The sequence below is a fragment of the Oratosquilla oratoria genome, chromosome 25 (assembly GCF_046742065.1).
Source record: "Oratosquilla oratoria isolate Oo_2021 chromosome 25, ASM4674206v1, whole genome shotgun sequence".
In the NCBI taxonomy this organism is placed as follows: Eukaryota; Metazoa; Arthropoda; class Malacostraca; order Stomatopoda; family Squillidae; genus Oratosquilla; species Oratosquilla oratoria.
The window spans coordinates 32,061,552-32,080,985 of record NC_134801.1 but is presented as its reverse complement, the minus strand read 5'-3'; the positions used below and the strand labels follow the sequence as shown (position 1 = coordinate 32,080,985).

The window sequence follows — 19,434 nt, the reverse complement described above, 5'->3', positions numbered from 1 at the left end:
GGTGCAGGGATGACCCGTCATCCAGGAGGTGCTAAGATAAGAGGGAGGGTGGAGGGGTGTGGAGTGTATTCAGGGATGGAATGGGTGGGAATGATTTTATGCCTTTTCCTTTTTGGCTACCTCCCTTGTAAGGGGGAAAAAGCCTTGGTATATGTATGTATGTATGTATGTCATGGTGGTAACAAAATGTACAGTTAAACATGGCACTGAGGGATTTGAGAAGACTATTTCATTTAATCACATCGTTACAGTGACATATACTCCACAGGTTAAGGCTAGTACCAGATAATTTTACTCGTTACAGGGACCCTATCCACAGTACGATCTGGTCTTGAAGCCACCAGATAGATCTGGCTGAATCCAACCAGATTGGACTGTGTATGTACTGATTTTGGTTTGTCCAGCACACATGATCAAATCTTGTTGAATCCAACCAGATCTGTCTGGTGGGCCTCAAGACCAGATTGTACCCTGGATGGGGTCCCTTAGGAATTATCACCTTAGCAGAGGTGTTAAGAGACTCAATCAGCCCCTTCATTACATTGAAATACTGAACAGATCTGGCTGCAATTAGTACCAGATGACTTTATTAATTTTAATGGCACTTTAGTGTAGGTAAACTGGACTGAAGAACTAAGCCTTTTTCATTACCCTGCTGGCAGGTGGGAAAGAATGCACCGCCTTTGACGTTGTCATAAACCCAGCATTCCTAGACAAAATGGCAGACAACCCCCTCTTCCACAACTTCTTCATGGTGGCTACTTTTGAAGGACTTGATGAGAAGTACAACTTAGAACTGGACAAGAATGGTAAGTTTAACCATCAAGGCCTTTAAAGATTTTGTACTTGCACCAGACATTTTTATTCAGTTTGAAAAGGGTAGTTGCCAACACCTATGTGTTCCCTCCATTATATTTTTATTCATCTTAGAGGAACTTTACTTAGTGATTTGATAGTATCTCTTCAGAGTATTTGTTTCTCAAATTACAAACTTTTCACATTGATGTGGCCATCGATAGTGGTGCAGTATTCAGCTAATAGAAAACTTTCACAAAAAATATTTACATGTTGTTTTATCATTGTGTGAAGGCTGTAACTAATATATCATTAGAATTCACAAATGTAATGTAAAATATCTGTTTCCAACACTGTAAACTCTATCCAGCATACTCCACCTTTACTCAAAATTTCAAGGCTAGATGATATATGTATTAAAGACCATAACTTCTGCATGGTTCAAAAGTAAATATCTCAAATTTCCATTGAGAAGAAATTTTGATGTGTAAAAATAAGCAAGTGGTTTTTTTTCAGTTATGATTTCTATTTGTGTTTGCTATGGTCTGGTGTATTAGTCGGAGATTTATTTAGGTCATTACAGTATGTTTCAGTTTGTACATTTTTGGTCTCATAAGATGATTTATAATAAATATGAGTTCATGATAATTCAGGCTTGGTGGTGCTGAAGAACAAGAAATACCATGGAACCATGCCCCAGCAAGTAGTACGTACCACAGTACCCCTGGTGCAGGAGCTGAGTGGTGTACGGCAATGGGGTGCCAGTGACCTCCCTACTGCAACTATCACCGAAGATTCAAAAGGTCAGTCTTCATCTAAAAAGACTTGAAGGTCAGTGAACCTTGTAACACAGTAGGGAATTGAAAAGGTCCTTGTCCATTGATGTGTTAAAAGACAAGACTGGCTATCACATAAAGAGGATGGCACTTGGAGGAGCCTGTAAATTGTGCAACTGCTCTTTATGAGGCACAGTCTCTGCCTTCTGTAGCATTGTTCAAAGGTCCAGCAACTCATGCTAGATATACTGTATGTATGACTGAGGTAGATGGTAAATGGATAGATAGATATTTTGATGGATTATAACTAGTTATATACTAGTAAGTGAAGAGAAACAGAAACTCATTTATATAGAGAAAGAAGTTTCAAAGTTATAAGCATGTGACAAAAATACTGTCACATAGATATTGAGCTGCAAAAAAGAAAAAAAAAAAAAAATCACCCTATATACAAAAAGACTATTAGCAATATAGATGAAAAATGCAAAGATATTGATCAATTAGATACCATAAATGAAGTGCAGTGTTTTTGTAAGTGATATTTTCCCAGTTACATTACTTTATCCCAAAATTTTTATTGCCTTTTACCAGGGCATTACCCCTGGGGCATTACAGAAATAGAGATTCATGTTAGGGTTTTGTTTCACCAGGGATAAACACTTCCCAACATGCAGCACAGTCCCTAGTTACATAATAATCCAAAAAAAAAAAAAAAAAAAGTATCAACTGCATTACTTGAGCAATACACAGTGAATTGTTACTTTGCATTCCTTGTCTTCTCATCTATTTGATAGTATATGTTGACAGAAATACAATATACCCTTCTAAAATTCTATATAAGAAAAATGTCAAATAGAAAGTTTTACACCCTGTCCCTTTAAATAGAGCTATTGCCCACTCAAGATACTTTTTTATAAAATTTATTAAAAGTGGTAAATGATGCTATGTAACTCTTACTTCACCAGTATGTTGTGCATACTGCAAATTGTTTTTCCACAAGTTTTTGAAAAATTATATATAAACAATTTTTTTTTAGCATACTGACAACTTTAAGGAAGGGGAGCTATGCTCATGGTGACCCATCTTTGTATCTCATAGTGTCTAGTTTGCTCTTAAATTTGTGTATAGTTTTTGCACACACTATTGTTTGTTCCAGACATCCACCACTCTGTGTGGAAAACTATTCTTTTTTTTTTTCCAAGTCTCTTCTGTAGCTGTCCTTTTTGAGATTCTTTTCATGTTCCCTTGTATTCCTCTCATACCAATTTAGTAAGTTCTCTCTATCAAGGAAGGTTTCTCTGCTATGCAAGATGGTGTTACCTGGCTCCAACAAAGAAAGAAAGAACATACATACATACATATACCAAGGCTTTTTCCCCCTTACAAGGGAGGTAGCCAAAAAGGAAAAGGCATAAAATCATTTCCACCCATTTCATCCCTGAATACACTCCACACCCCACCAGAACTGTGCCCAGAATAATGACTTAAAAATTACATAGGTGTGACTGATTGTAGCCAGCTTTCTAGAAGGTACAGGGTTCTTTAAAAAGGAACCCGAGGCTAGATATTATGTTGATTGTAAAGACAAGACATTTCCATCTGGTAATTCAACAGTGTGCTCTTCTTCACCTGGCCCTGACCCAGTAAGACCTGATGTTCTCATCCAACCTGTGCTGTGTGAATGAAAAGCAGTGTTGATGTTATTGGACTGATAAAGGAGAAGACTTATCTGGCCAATGATAACAAACTGAGATTACTGAGGGAGAGCAGAAGATAAAACTTATGAGCACATGAAGGGTGGAATATAGATGGTAAACCCATGAGTTGTGTATTACTTTTTATATATCTATATATTGTCTGATCATTATCTGGTGAAAGGGAAAGTGAGAGTGGAGTTTAAGAGGAAAAGGGAGGGAAGCAGAAAGGCGCTGTCAAAAGAACATACATAAAAATACCAAAAGGCCTTCACCCCCTTAAAAGTGGGTGGCTGAGGAAAAGCATGCATTTGCCCTGCACCTGCACCCACCTAAAAACCCATTTGATGTCCCTTCCATCTTAGCAACTCATGGGTGAAGGGACATCCTTGCCCCATGCCACACTACTCAGGTCAGAGGCATTACAGCAAGACACAGCACTTCCATTGCAAGATTCAAGAGCCAGAGTTGGTTTTCCCCCATAACTTTATTATATGACAACACCCCCCACCCTCCACCGAAGAAATTTACAGAGCAGACAATTAAAAACAACCCTTTGGGCTATGTCATTTCCTCATCCATGTACAACCACTTTGCATTCTTTCCTATTTTTTGCACTCTTCCTTGCTTGAGACATTTGTCATCCATTCAGTGCCCCCTTCACCCTCTCTGTCTACCTCATTCTTGGTATTCACCTCAAATTCTCTCCATTTCTGCTTTCCACACTTTAAGTTTACCTCAAATCCACCTCCACCATCACCCCTTGAACATCTCATTACCTTAGTTTTGTTTGTATTTATTTTCTGGTTTCTTTCACATATCATCTCAAACTCCACCACCAATTCTTAGTCTCTCCTCAAACATAGCCATAAATGCAATGTTATCTACAAGCAACTGGCTCATCTCCCACTCCCCACCACTCTAAACCCCAGCCTATTAACCTTATGTTACCTCCCTTACCAACCATGGTGATATTACACAACCCTTGCACAGACCCACCTTTACCTCAAACCACTTGCTTTCCATTTCTGACCATCACATATGCTCTACTATTCTATCAATATACTAAGGGATTCATTCCCCTTATAAGGAAGTTAGCCAAGCCAAGGCACACACCCACTCCTACCCATTTCACTTTCACCAGAAAATAAAGAAGACTGGGAGAAATCCCATTGGGCTACATCAAAATATCATCCATACACAATCATTCTCCACTCACCCTTATCCCCTGCCTTGTATTTATTTATAATGGTAGTCTATCTATATACCAAGGGCTTCTTTCCCCTTATATGGAAGGTAGCCAGTCAAGACATACACCCACTTCCACTCATTTCACTCTCATCCACCACCCTTTTTTCCTCATAGATGAAGGGTCATCTATCTCCTGACCACAACTTAGGTGAGAAACAATGCAGCAAGGCACAATACATCCACTGCAAAGCTCCTTCACTTAATCAGCAACCCCCCTTTCTGTCCCCTCATGTGAAAAATAGAGAAGACAGGGAGAAATCTCAGCGGTCTGCGTTAAAGTATCATCCACTCACCCCTATCCCCTGCCTTCTCCCTTGTTCAACAGTCATTTTCATCTTGCTCAAAGCCCCTTTCATCCCATCTATCCATCCATCCATCCATCTCATCCTTGGTCATCCCCTCAAGTTCATTCCATCTACACCTCTTTTGCTAATCTTTCTTCACTTATTTTTTCCATATGTCCAAATCATCTCTTAATTCTTTCATCAACCCTATATGCCATCTCCTTTTCCAACCCCACTCTTCTCCTCACCGCCTCATTTCTCATTCTTTCCAACCTTGTAACCCTTATCATACTTCTCAGACACTTCAACTCAACCAGATTTCAACTTCTCCTTTCTGCCTCTCTTAAATTGTAAGTCTCTGCCTCCTACAGTATTGAAGGCACAATAACCCCTTCATATAATCTTCTCCTTGTATCCATTCCCAGATGCCTATTTCTCAAGACACTTTTCAATCCCCAAAACTTTTATTTGCTTCTCTCACTCTACAGTTTACCTCCACCCCACACTCCTCCATTGCCTGCCACTTGCAACCCCAAATACCTAAAACTGTCCACTTCCTCCAGCCTCTCTCCTTTACCCTTTCCCATTGTACACCTCACCACTTTACTTTTACCCATGTCTGCCTTTAACTTTTTCTTAACACATACCAAAACAAACCCTGTCACTAACAGCCTTAATACCTCCACTGACTCAGCGACAAGTGCAGTACCATCTACAAACAACAATTGGCTCACCTCCCTCTTCCCTATTTCTAACCATCTCTAAGCCTCTACCCATCAACCTTATGTTTATCTCCCATACCATCCCATGTAAATATTGAACAGCCATGGAGACATGACACAACCCCATTTTTACCTCAAACCACTCGCTTTGTACTGGGGTATTGACTGCATGTTATTGTCAGTTATTAATTGCACAATAGCTTGCAGCCAATACTTTAAGGACTGTTCTGGGGTACCCCTATGGACTAGAGTCACGCATCATTCAGTGTTAGAGTAAAATCTCTATGTCCAGAGGAATTATGCTATTTTTGTTCTACAACTATCCCTCTGTTATGGTGTTCCCTTGAAACTGTCCTGTACCACTTCTTTAAGTATAGTTTTTCTTCTCCCTTGTGTTCTCTGTGGTAGGGGGAAAGAAAGGATTCAGCCACAGTGTTTCCCATGTGAGTCGTAAAAGGTGACAAACTAGAACAGAGTGATGTGACTCAGTTTCCTGCTCTCTGAAAAATGATCCTATAAGAAGTCAAGGTATAAGATTTCCAACCTGAACCCTAAAATTTTGGTCATTAAAAGCAGTGTCATTAAATGATAATAATAATTCCATCTGTATGCCATTGGTTTTTCCCCCATATAAGGGAGGTCTATCTATATACCAAGGGCTTTTTTTCCTCATCTAAGGGAGGTAGGGGAAAAAGCCCTTGGTATAAGGGAGGTAGCCAAGTCAAAAGGCACATACCCACTTCCATTCACCCATATAGATTAAGTTGGAACTGTACCTAAATTTGAGTCTAAGTATGTTAGAAAATTAGAGAATAGGAGACAGGACCCAATGAGCCTTGCTCCTCTCCTGTATACTACAATTAGCAGCGGCGGCGCCAGGAATTTTTAGTTGGGGAGGCTAAGGGGGTGCTGAGCAAATTTTTGGGGGGGGCTAATAGTAATATGATAATACACATATATTATCCTCATTTCAGAAGGGGAGGGGATTAATGGTAGGGCTAGCACTGATGGCTGACAAATCTAGCCCTGGCAATTAAAAATTCCACTTAATAAAATTATTTCAATGAGTGTTTTAAATTTTCAATTTGCTCATTTCAGTTGGGGGGGCTAATGGGGGGGCTGGCCAGTTTTTTTTGGGGGGGCTACAGCCCCCCCAAGCCCCCCCCTGGTGCCGCCACTGACAATTAGGTAAACACCCCTGCCTCCCTCTCATCTTTGTTCCTCATGGATGAAAGGTCATCCCTGTCTCCTACCCACTGCCCTGGGTCAGAAGCAATGCAGCAACACAGTACATCCAAAACAAGGCCAATTGACTGTCAGCAATCCTCCCTCTCTGTCCCCTCACATAGAAAATAGAGAAGACAGGGAGAAATCCCTTGGGGCGGCATCTTTATAATGATATCAATAGTAATAATAATACATACACACATACATATACCAAGGCTTTTTCCCCCTTACAAGGGAGGTAGCCAAAAAGGGAAAGGCATAAAATCATTTCCACCCATTCCATCCCTGAATACACTCCACACCCCTCCACCCTCCCTCTTATCTGAGCACCTCCTGGATTACGGATCATCCCTGCACCTTGTCCACTGCCCTGGGTCAGAAGCAGTGTCACAAGACACAGCACATCCACAGCAAGGCCGTAATAATAATAATAATAATAATAATGATGATAATACTTTAACATAACAAAAGGACCTTCCCCCTTATAAGGAGGATGGCTAGACAAGGCATGCATCCACCCTTCACCAATCTTACACCCATTTGTTGTACCCCTAATCTTAGATCTTTGTGGATGAAGGGCTATCCTTTTCCCCTATCCATTGCTTGGGTCAGAAGCAGTGTAGCAAGACACAGCACCTCCACAGCAGTGCCCAACAGCCAAAGCTGGTTTATCTCATCCCTTCATTACATGGCAAACCTCCCTCACCCCTCATAATAATAACAATTGTCTCCTCAAGTTTCACTGATTAGAAACATGCAGCCCCACAGGCAACAGTTCTTGGGGTTTCTCATAGATCTGTCTTGAAAAAAAAAAATATATAATAATAATAATAATAATAATAATAATAATAATAATACATACATATACCAAGGCTTTTTCCCCCTTACCAGGGAGGTAGCCAAAAAGGACAAGGCACAAAATCATTCCCACCCATTCCATCCCTGAATACACTCCACACCCCTCCACCCTCCCTCCCATCTTAGCACCTCCTAGACGACGGGTCATCCCTGCACCCCGTCCACTGCCCTGGGTCAGAAGCAGTGTTGCAGAACACAGCACATCCACAGCAAGGCCGCTTCATTAAATCGGCGACCCCCCCTCTCCGTCCCCCCATATAAAGGAGAGGACGGGGAGAAATCCCTTCGGGCTGCGTCAAAATTTTTGCTCACACACACTACCTCACCCCCCAATCCCCCGTCCATTCCACCTCATGCATCACAACATTTTCCATATACAACCATTCTCCATTCACCCCTGTCTTCTGTCCTCTCCCATCCTTCCTCAACAGACATTCCCCTCTTCCCCAAAGCCCCCTTCACCCCATCCATCCATCTCATCCTAGGACGTCCCCTCATGTTCACTCCCTCCACATCTGCCTTCCATACCTCTTTTACTAGTCTTTCTTCACTCATTCTTTCCATGTGTCCAAACCATCCTAATACTCTTTCATCAACCCTATCTCCCAGCTCCCTTTCCACCCTGTTCTCCTCCTCACCTCCTCATTTCTCACTCTATCAAGCCTAGTAACCCCCATCATACTTCTCAGACACTTCATCTCAAACACATTCAAGTTCCTTCTCTCTTCCTCTCTTATGTTCCATGTTTCTGCTCCATACAGTCTCCTCTTAGCACCCATTCCCAAATTTCTATTCGTCATTACACTTTTTAATCCACCAAGGCATTTTCTCGCTTCTCTCAATCTACATTCTACCTCCACCTTCACTCCACCTTTTCCTGCCACATTTGCTCCCAAATATCTAAAACTATCCACTTCCTCCAGTTGCTCTCCCTTAATGCTCACTTCCAGATTACTGCCACTTTCACCCCTTGTACATCTCATCACCTTACTTTTACCCACATTTATCTTCAGCTTTCTTCTATCACACACTCTCCCAAACTCTGTCACCAACTTCCTCAATCCCTCCTCCGATCCTGCCACAAGCGCAGTGTCGTCCGCAAACAACAGCTGGCTCACCTCCCACTTTTCTCCATTTTCCTTAACCATCTCCAATCCCTGACCCACTACCCTTGCATTCACCTCTTGCACCACCCCATCCATGTATAAGTTGAACAGCCAGGGTGACATAACGCATCCCTGACGAAGTCCCACCTTTACCTCAAACCACTCACTCTCTCCATTTCTAATCCTGACACAAGCTCTACTACTCTCATAAAAACTCTTGACAGCTCCGAGAAGAATAATAAATAAAAAAATAAAATAAATAGATGAAAAAGAATAAAAAAAATTAGGACAGTTGTTAGTGTTGTGTTAATGTGTTGCAATTTGTAAGTCACTAGCTTGTAACAGTTGGTTGAGGGGAAGTCACTAGTTATCAGCTCTTCTTATGTGAAGAGGTGAAGGAAACACAAGTTCATAGAGTCAGTGCTAGCACCTCGTGGCTGTACCTCCTGATGGAATTGAGGATGTTGACAGTATTTATAGATAGGCAACAGGGAGGCGATTCTCTGATGTACATCTCACAAGACCACTTTGTGCAAATACACATTGTTGATCCAATGATGGGTGCTACCCATGGTGGCCCTGTAAGATAGACAGTGAAGCTGCCCATTTCCAATACATCAACACCCTCACCTCTATCAGGAAGTGCAGCCTTGAGAGGTTGACACTCAATCTCTGGACTAGATCCAAGATCTCTATGAGCTTAACTATATTTCGTACTCTTTTTCACACATGTAGAGCTGACAGCATGTGACTGTTCCCCTCCCCCTACCACTTTCAGCCACTGACAGACACCAGTCCAAAGTTTCCTTCCAGAGAGATATATGGGAGAGCTCATGTACTATTTTTGTCAGCCACTGTGGGACTGCAGGCTTTCCACAGTGAAACTTGAGGCAATAGTTATTTGATTAATTAAGCCATCATCGGCTCCTTGTATATATTAGGTAAATACACATTAGATACCCATATACATGTTTTTGAAATGCACACTGCACATGTTAACACACCTTAGTTTATTGTACTGTCTGTATAAAAAACACAATTGTTGCTCTAGAATTTTTCCATAATAATTTTTAAACAGGTAGTGGTATTAGCCAGACAGAAGAGCCATTGATATCTGAAGTCTCCACACACAGCCCTGTAGACAAAGATGCTCCACCCAAGAAATGCCAACCCGTCTACAAAATAACAAAACAATATGTTGGTGGAAAGGTCAACTATCTAGAGGCTGAGGTGGAACTTCCCAAAACTGTGAGTAGTCAGTAGTAGGGGCATTTGTAGTCAGTAAGTGTTTGTCAAAGGATGAAGATAATTTATTATTTGATGTTTATTGAAAAGGACAATAATTTTGGCTACTTATTGTTTGCAGGTAAACAAACTAGGTGTGGATGTGCAAGTGGGTGAAGACAGACTAGTTGTCGAGTCTCAGCACAAGTTGCTTGATGTCTTTTTGCCTTATATCATGCAGCCTCAACACTCCACTGCATTCTTCATTCAATCAGAAAGGGTAAGTCAAGGGGAAGTTGAACCTTGATGATACATTTTTTGTAACCTTTTTTTCATTCCCCAAAGACATTTTCTTGCTTGCCTCACTCTTCAGTTTATTTCCACACCCACTCCTCCATTCCCTGCTACATGTGACCCTAAATACTAACACTCCACTAACTCTAGCCATACCTTTGCCCACATTTACATTCTACTTTCTCCTCTCGCATCTATTTATATACCAAGGGCTTTTTTCCCCTTACAAGGGAGGTAGCCAAGCCAAAAGGCAAGTACTCGCTCCCATCCACCACCCTTTCTTCCTTCTCATCTTAGCTCCTCATGGAGGATGGATTATATCCCACCCAATGTCCTGGGTCAGAAGTGATGCTTCTGACCTGCTCCTGCTCTCTTCTTACATACATATACCAAAGGCTTTTTCCCCCTTACACGGAGGGGTAGCCAAAAAGAAAAAGGCATAGAAACCACTCCCATCCATTCCATTTCCTATATATTCCACTCCCCTCCACCCTCCCTCATATCTTGGCACCTCCTGGATGACGGGTCATCCCTGCATCCTGTCCACTGCCCTGGGTCAGAAGCAGTGTCGCAAGACATAGCACATCTACAGCAAGCCCGCTTCATAAATTTGGTGACCCCCCCCCCTCTGTCCCTTCATGCAGAAAAGGAGAAGACAGGGAGAAATCCCTTTGGACTGCTAATAATGAGCTCTGAGCTCACTGCCGTAGGGTGGTGTCTGGCTGTCTCGAAAAGAGGCTGCAGCAGATCCGAGGTGAATACCCCCATCTACGAGTACAACCCACTCCCCCTCATGCATCACAGCATCATCCATACACAACACTTCTCCATTCACCCCTATCTTCTGTCCTCTCCCATCCTTCCTCCACAGACATTCCTCTCTTTTGTAATGCCCCTTTCACCCCATCCATCCATCTCATCCTAGGACGCCCCCTCATATTCACTCTTTCCACCTCCACCTTCCACACTTCTTTTACTAATCTTTCTTCACTCATTCCTTCCATGTGTCCAGACCATCCCAATACTCTTTCATCAACCCTATCTCCCAGCTCCCTTTCCACCCGTTCTCCTCCTCACCTCCTCATTTCTCACTCTAGTCTAGTAACCCCTATCATACTTCTCAGACATTTCATCTCAAACACATTCAAACTCCTTCTCTCCTCCTCTCTTATGTTCCATGTTTCTGCCCCGTACAGTGCTGTTGGCACAATCACTCCTTCATATAACCTCCTCTTAGCATCCATTCCCAGATGTCTATTTCTCATTACTCTTTTCAATCCGCCAAGGCATTCACTCCTCTCAATCTACATTCCACCTCCACCCCCACTCCTCCCCTTCCTGCCACATTCACACCCAAGCATCTAAAACTATCCACTTCCTCCAGACTTTCACTCTTTATGCTCACTTCCAGCCTGCTGTCACTCTCTCCCCTTGTATATCTCATCACCTTACATTTGCCCACATTTATCTTCAGCTTTCTTCTTTCACACACCTTCTCAAACTCTGTCACTAACTTCCTCAATCCCTCCTCTGATCCTGCTACAACCACAGTGTCGTCAGCAAACAACAACTGGCTCACCTCCCACTCTTCTCCATTTTCTTCAACCATCTCCAACCCTGGACCCACCACCCTTGCATTCACCTCTCGCAACACCCAATCCATCTAAAGATTGAACAGCCAGGGCGACATAACACATCCCTGACGAAGTCCCACCTTTACCTCAAACCATTCACACTCTCCATTTCTAATCCTAACACAAGCTTTACTACTCTCGTAAAAACTCTTGACTGGTCTTAACAGCTTTCCTCCTATCCCATATATCTGCAGCACCTCCCACAGCGCCCTCCCGTCTACCCTGTCGCAAGCCCCTTCCAGAACCATAAAAGCCAAAAAAACATCCTTACCTCTTCCTATAGCCCCCTCACACATCTGTCTCACCACAAAAATCTGATCCACACAACCCCCACTTGTCCTAAACCCACACTGTTCCTCACCAATTACTCCCTCTGTTCCTCTCCCAATCCTCTCAATCAAGACCCTCCCATAAGCTTTCCCAACTACACTCAACAACCTGATCCCTCTGAAACTACTACACTCACACTTGTCCCCCTTTCCCTTGTAAAGCAGAACTATACAGGCACTCCTCCAGTCCTCTGGCACTCTACCCTCTCTTAAACAAACATTAAATAACCTCACCAGCCAGTCCACCATAACTGTACCTCCCTTCTTCAGACATTCTGCATGGCATCCATCCAACCCAGGTGCCTTACCTGCTCTCATCATCTTAACAGCTGCTTTCACTTCATCCTTCCCTATTTCTCCTTTATTTTCCCCACTCATCACTCTCATTTACTTAGCGCTTCCCACTGCAACTACCTTTCCCTTCCTATCCTCCTTCACATTGAGCAACTCCCTAAAATACTCTGCCCACCTTCCTCTCACTGCCTTCTCTTTCATTATCATCTCTCCATCTACACTTTTTACCTTTTCTTCTCTACTTGATTCGCCTCCTCTTCCTCTTTTAATTTCCTTCCAAAACATCTTTTTACCACTTTCAAAATTTTCTGTCATACTTTCCCCATTTCACATCTGCTCTCCTCTTTGCTTCCTTTATCTTATGCTTAACTTCCCTTCTCTTTACTTTGCACCTCTCATACGATTCCCTCGTCCTAATTTGTAGCCAGTCTATGAATGCCTGCTTCTTCTATTCTACACCCTTCTTTGCTTCCTCACCCCACCACTCACTACCCTTCCTTCTATTTCCTCCTGCCCTTCTTGTTCCACACACCATCTTTGCACACCTTATGACTCCCTCCTTGAACCATCCCCATTCCTCCTTCACTCCTCTCTCAGCTTCTTATACTCCTCCTTTTTTTTCTCATTTAAGCAATTTACTCCAAGCACCTCCCCACCTTCTGCCCTTTTCCCCCTTCTCCACCTATCCTCCACTCCTCTTACATACCTCCCCAAATTCTGTCACTAGCTGTGCTAGACTCTCCTCTGACCCAGCCACAAGTGCAGCTTTATCAACAAACACCTGGTTTATCTCCCACTTCTCTCTACTCTCACTAACCATCTCTAAACCCCTGCCAATTACCCTCACATTTACCTCCCTTACCACCCAATCTATTACAATGAGAGACAAAATTATCTTCCCAGGTTTGACTGAAGATAGAAAGGCAAGACATTATGAGAATCAGCTTGCTGTCTCTAGCTGATTCTCATCTTTTACCATATTATCTATCTTCATTCAAACCTGGGAAGAGAGTTTTTTTCTTTCATAGTATAAGTTGAACAACCATGGTGACATTACACAACCCTGGTGGAGCCCCACCTTAACCTAAACAACTCACTCTCACCATTTCCACCCCTAACACAAGCTCTACTTCTGGCTTAAAAACTTGATTGACCTTAACAACTTTCCCTCTATCCCATACATCTGCAACTCCTTCCATAATGCCCGTTGATTCTGTCATTAGCCTTCATCTCCAGATCCATAAAAGCCAAAGACCTTTTTACCAAAAACTTCTCACACATGTACCTTACTACAAAAATCTTATCCACACATCCTCTACCTTACCTAAACCTACACTGTTCTTCCCCAGTTATGCCCTGTTCCGTAATTAACATCCACTAACATATTTATCTATATACCAAGTGCTTTCTCCTTCATAAAAGGGAGGTAGCCAAGTCAAAAGGCACACACCCACAACCACCCATTCCACTCCCATCTACCACCCTTCCTACTTCCTCATCTTGGCTCTTCATGGATGATAAGTCATCCCTGTATCCTGCCTACTGCCCTGGATTAGAAGCAATACAAAGACACAGTACATCTACAGCAAGGCTGCTACACTTAATTGGTGACAAATACTTTTGAGCTTCCTCAAAATATCATACATAAGCATCCCCTGCTCCCTCATATCCTTGCATCACAGTATCATCTATATATAGCCATTCCCCACTTGCTCCTGTCTCCTACCTTCTCTCTTCCTTGCTCAACAAACATTCCCCTCTTGCTCAAAGCCCCTTCCATCCATCTCATCCACAGTTGTCCCCTCAAATTCACTCCATCCACCTCTGCCCTCCACATCTCTTTTACTAATCTTTCTTCACTCATTCTTTCCATGTGTCTAAACCATCCCAATACTCTTTCATGAGCCCTATCTGCCATCTTTTCCACCCCTGCTCGCCTCCTCACCTTGTTTGTCACTGTCCAAATTTGTAACCCTTACCATACTTCTTAAATATTTCATCTCTTAAACTCCAAGTCTCTGCCCCATACTGTGCCCCTTCATAGAATATCCTCATGACATGAGAAATAGGCATGACATCCATTAACATTCACATTAAAGTAATTAATATACGGTGTTGTATTTTACCATTTAATTCTTTGTGGCTTGATTTAGATCATAAGTGAGAGGCAGAGAGGAAAATTTTAAATGTGTTTGAGATAAAATGTCAAAGAAGTATGGTAGGTTGGATAGAATGATAAACAAGGTAAGCAGGAGAGCAGGGGTGGAAAAGGTGGTGGCAAATAGGGCTGATGAAAGAGCATCAAGATTGTTTGGACACATGGAAAGAATGAGTGAAGAAAGATTACTAAAAGAGATGTGGAAGGCAGAGGTAGAGAGTGAACTTGAGGATACAGATGACTACGGATGAGATGGATGGATGGATGGGGTGAAAGGGGCGTTGAGCAACAGGGGAATGTCTGTTGAACAAAGGAAAATGTAGGAGATAGGAGCAAGTGGAGAATGGCTGTGCATAAATAACTAATATGATACAAGGAAGGGAGGAGTGGGGTAATGAGTGGTTATGTATATATATTTTGATGCAGCACAAAGAGATTCCACCCCTTCTTTTTCTTCTGCATGAGGGGATGGAGAGCAAAGGTCACCAATTAAGTGAAATGCTGTGTCTTGCTGCATTGCTTGTCCCAGGCCATTGGGTGAGATAAGGGATGACCTGTCATCCATGAGGAGCTAAGATGAGAGGGAGGAAAGTGGGATGGAAGTGGAATGGGTGGGAGTGGGTACTTGCCTTTTGACTTGGCTATCTCCCATGTAAGGGGATAAAGCCCTTGGTATATAAATACATATATGCAAAGTCCACATTTCATAGTTTACTTTCTGATACACATTCTATATGTGACAAGTTATTTTGAAATTACATTTTCTCTTGCAGGTTCTACAAATAAATATTCCTGTGATATAGAAGATGAAACTTTAGACTTCATACTTAATGGTATGTCATCATTTCATCTATTACACTTTATATTACCTTACTTTGTATATTGAAGTAATAAAGGCCAGTTGAATTTGTACATACTGATAAAGTCTATCAATGTATCCTTCACAGAAAACAGTTCTATGCAAGAGTCCATGAACACAGTCATCATGCAGCACCCATCTGCCTTCTTCCCATGTCCTCTTTATCCATTTTTTGTCCACTTTCAATTTTCCTTCCACCAGATGATCAGATATCCCACTGTTCTATCCTGTGAACACATCCATATTCAGTACTTTTACACACACACAAATACTACGAGTATTACATAATACATTAATGCTCATTCAACTACCCTCCCACCAGCCATCCTGACTTATGTATACTTAAATACTTGACATGCAATGAGTACCTACCAAGATTTTCTCTACATTTTGTAGTAGCTCGGGAAATGCAAGTCAGGACAAGAGTAAGAAAGTCCCGGGTTGCCCAGACCACACATTTTCCCATAGGCTCTAAGTCCGTAATATATGGATCCATGGCATGTTTCCAGTCTAACTGCTGAAGATTAGGCAACTGCACTGTAATTCTTTCCAGTGGCAGGACTGCCAAACTTGGCACCCTCAGCAGACCTCTTCTTGGCACCTCCATGCCCATATGAAAATATATTTTACGTTGACACAAATCTTATTCAAACCTTGATAACATGGAAGGATGATGTCATGTGGCCTGTATGTTCGTGTTACAGCCAAACTTAAGACAAATTAACAGGTTATCAAAATCCCTACTACTAGACTGGAATATTTTTGCAACTGCCTTCATTGACTGCCAATCTCCAACACTGTATTGTTCTTCTCAATATCTTCAATACGAGTGCATTAGCTGCCTGATGTACAATGATGCATTATAAAACATATAGTTACAGCTGTTATACTTGTTCTCTTTCATCCAGAATGTTTGTACATACATACATACATATACCAAGGCTTTTTCCCCCTTACAAGGGAGGTAGCCAAAAAGGAAAAGGCATAAAATCATTCCCACCCATTCCATCCCTGAATACACTCCACACCCCTCCACCCTCCCTCCCATCTTAGCACCTCCTGGATGACAGGTCATCCCTGCACTTCGTCCACTGCCCTGGGTCAGAAGCAGTGTCGCAAGACACAGCACATCCACAGTAAGGCTGCTTCATTAAATCGGCGACCCCCCATTGCATAAAAGGAGAAGACGGGGAGAAATCCCTTCGGGCTGCGTCAAATTTTGCTCACACATACTACCTCACCCCCTATCCCCCGCCCATTCCACCTCATGCAATCACATCATCATCCATGTACAACCATTCTCCATTCACCCCTGTCTTCTGTCCTCTCCCGTCCTTCCTCAACAGACATTCCCTTCTTCCCCAAAGCCCCCTTCACCCCATCCATGTTTGTAACCACAGAAAATGCAATCAAGCCCATTCACAGAATATGAGGGTCACTCAGCTATAACTACAAAATAAATATAATCAGAAGGCCGACGCTGGCATCCTCATATATTCACTCGCACCTCATGATGCCTGTGTAGGCATCATCATATTCTAGGGGTTAAATTACTAGAGACCAGGCACATGACAAGATCTTTAACTGAATACTAAAGGAAAGCAGAGAATAATTGGCAATCAATATTCACAGCTTAATTATGTGTTCATTATATGAAGGGATAAAGCCTTGTGACAGAAAGAGGGCCAATGTAATGCCAATTTGTTGGGGGAATACAAACTCCTGAATTAAACTAGTATCCTCGATTATTAGTAATAAGTAGATGTGTGCCTTTGACTTGGTTACCTCTCTTATAAAGGGGAAGAAGCCTTTGTTATATAGATATCTTCAATTATATAGGCTAGATCAAAGGGTGTTGAAATGGTTTAGGCATATGGAAAAACCAAGTGGGCAAGACTAGAAAAAAGTGTGAAAAGCAGAAGTGGAGTGAACTTGAGAGGAAGACCAAAAGTGAGATGGAAGGACAGGGTGAAGAGAGCATTGGATCCAAGAGTTGTGTATATCAAGCATGGAAGATAGAATACAAAAGAGTGAATGGTTCTACATTGCTCTTGACCCAAGCAGAGACAGGAAAAATGGATGACATTTCATCCTTATGGTGCTAAGATGGGAGGCGCAATGAATAGGCCAGCCAGGTTAGGATTAGAGAGGCTGTTATTAAGCACCTTTTATATCTCTATGTGGGGTGAGCAGAGATCCTGAAACGGGCAGCTGTCATGTAGTCCACTGCCGAGCTATGTCATTCCCTATCCTACCACAGGGCAAACACTAGGACTACACTGCCTGTTGTGTGGGTCATGACAAAGGGTGTGTGAGATCACCAAATCCTGCTCCCATAATTATTTACCATCACTGAAAATCTCATTGTTAGTTGGAAGAATAAAGTTACTATTAGTGGGAGAGACAGCAATTGAATATACTATCAGTCTTAGTTGCTTCTTCACTCTTAGCAATACCCAGGGGCACCATTTGGTGTTGGCAAGGTAGCACCTGGTTTCCTTTCAACTTGCTTTTGAATCCCATTTTGAAATCTTGCCTCCCTTTTCTTAGGTAGATGGTAAATGTGGTGAGGAGGTGAAGCAAAGTTTGGAGAAGGAAAGTAGAAAGGAGGAATAGTTGAAGTTAAAAGTAGATCAGCCTTTTCTTTTAATTAAGTCATATTTCATACATAGATATGTATTTCAATGACATACAATAAAAAAATTACTGATATGAACTATATTAATATAAATAACAAAACACCCAAACTATATTTCAAAAGTAATCACTGGTTCAACCCTGTACAGCAACAACATGCAAATTAGCATATATATTAATGATTCAGTCTTCACAAAAATATTCATATTTCAAATAGTAACATCTTTAGGAATAATGCTTGAAAACTAATAAAACAAAACAACGAAGCACAGACATTTAGTGACATGGATTTTCTTTTATCTGATACCACTAAGTTTTACATTTTATTAGTGGGTACTGACAAAAATGTAATTTTCGTCAAATTAAAAAAAATCCCAATAACAAGAACTTGTGCATTTCATCTGCAGATTCCTCTCAAACCAAACTTCTTAAACGTGCTTATTGTGTAAGTTTGTTTGGAAACAATCTCCAAGAATAATTTTCACCTTGTGCCTTTCAAAATTTTGTGCATGGATGGATACCAATTAGTATATTTTCAGAAACAGACTGTAATTTGCAAAGCCAGTGAAAGTAATTGATGTATCTCAAGAACAGCTCCAACCTAATGTAAACCAAAAGTTTAAAGATAGAACATTTTATTCATCACTCCATTTTTCAGTTCCATTTGAAAAGTAATTTTCCCCTACCTGGCAAATAAAGTGGCACATGCCACAATTCCATAATTCTTATATAGACAGTTTTCTTAAACAGGGTAAGATTTCAGTTATATGGAAAAGTTCTCAGAAATTGGATGAATTTCATTAAAAAAAAAATCATACTTCAATTCTAATTTCATATTTTCATCTGGAGCTGGACCAATCTATTAGCATACTGATGAATTGCCAGGTGCCCCATAAATGAAGATGCATTGATTTACTTATGGGGTCCACCACAATATAGGGTACCAAACTAAATCCTGAATAGGGCTAAAACCCTTGGACTGTCCCTGCCTTCATTTCTCATCAGTAGTCCATCCCTAACCTTGTCCATGTGCAATTCTATGCCATACCAAATTCAAAGTGCATGAATCCCCACAAATTTCATGATGACTGACAGCAAGGAATTATTGTATTACAATCTTGTTTATCTGATGTACTCAATGCACAAATTACATATTAGTAGTTACTAACAGTTTGCCTTCAAATTGGAGGGTCTCCAGCCTCTGGAGACAGATTTAGTGTTCAGTGATGACTAAACAAACAGATAAGATGCTTCTACCTCCACTGCCTGTTTCAATGTATGGCAAGTAGTGA

General features: G+C 41.6%; 1 protein-coding gene across 2 annotated transcripts in view; it reads left to right on the top strand.

Annotated features, from left to right (window-relative positions):
- LOC143038895 (PIH1 domain-containing protein 1-like) overlaps positions 1 to 15,562 on the top strand; it is a 90,012-nt gene extending 74,450 nt beyond the window's left edge. For both annotated transcript variants that reach the window (XM_076208607.1, XM_076208605.1), the window contains exons 4-8: positions 663 to 809; positions 1,449 to 1,598; positions 9,792 to 9,961; positions 10,080 to 10,217; positions 15,420 to 15,562. In XM_076208607.1, coding sequence (XP_076064722.1) covers positions 663 to 809; positions 1,449 to 1,598; positions 9,792 to 9,961; positions 10,080 to 10,217; positions 15,420 to 15,449 — 635 coding nt within the window. In that variant the 3' untranslated portion in view covers positions 15,450 to 15,562. The remainder of the gene's footprint in view (positions 1 to 662; positions 810 to 1,448; positions 1,599 to 9,791; positions 9,962 to 10,079; positions 10,218 to 15,419) is intronic.
- The last annotated feature ends 3,872 nt before the right edge of the window (positions 15,563 to 19,434 follow it).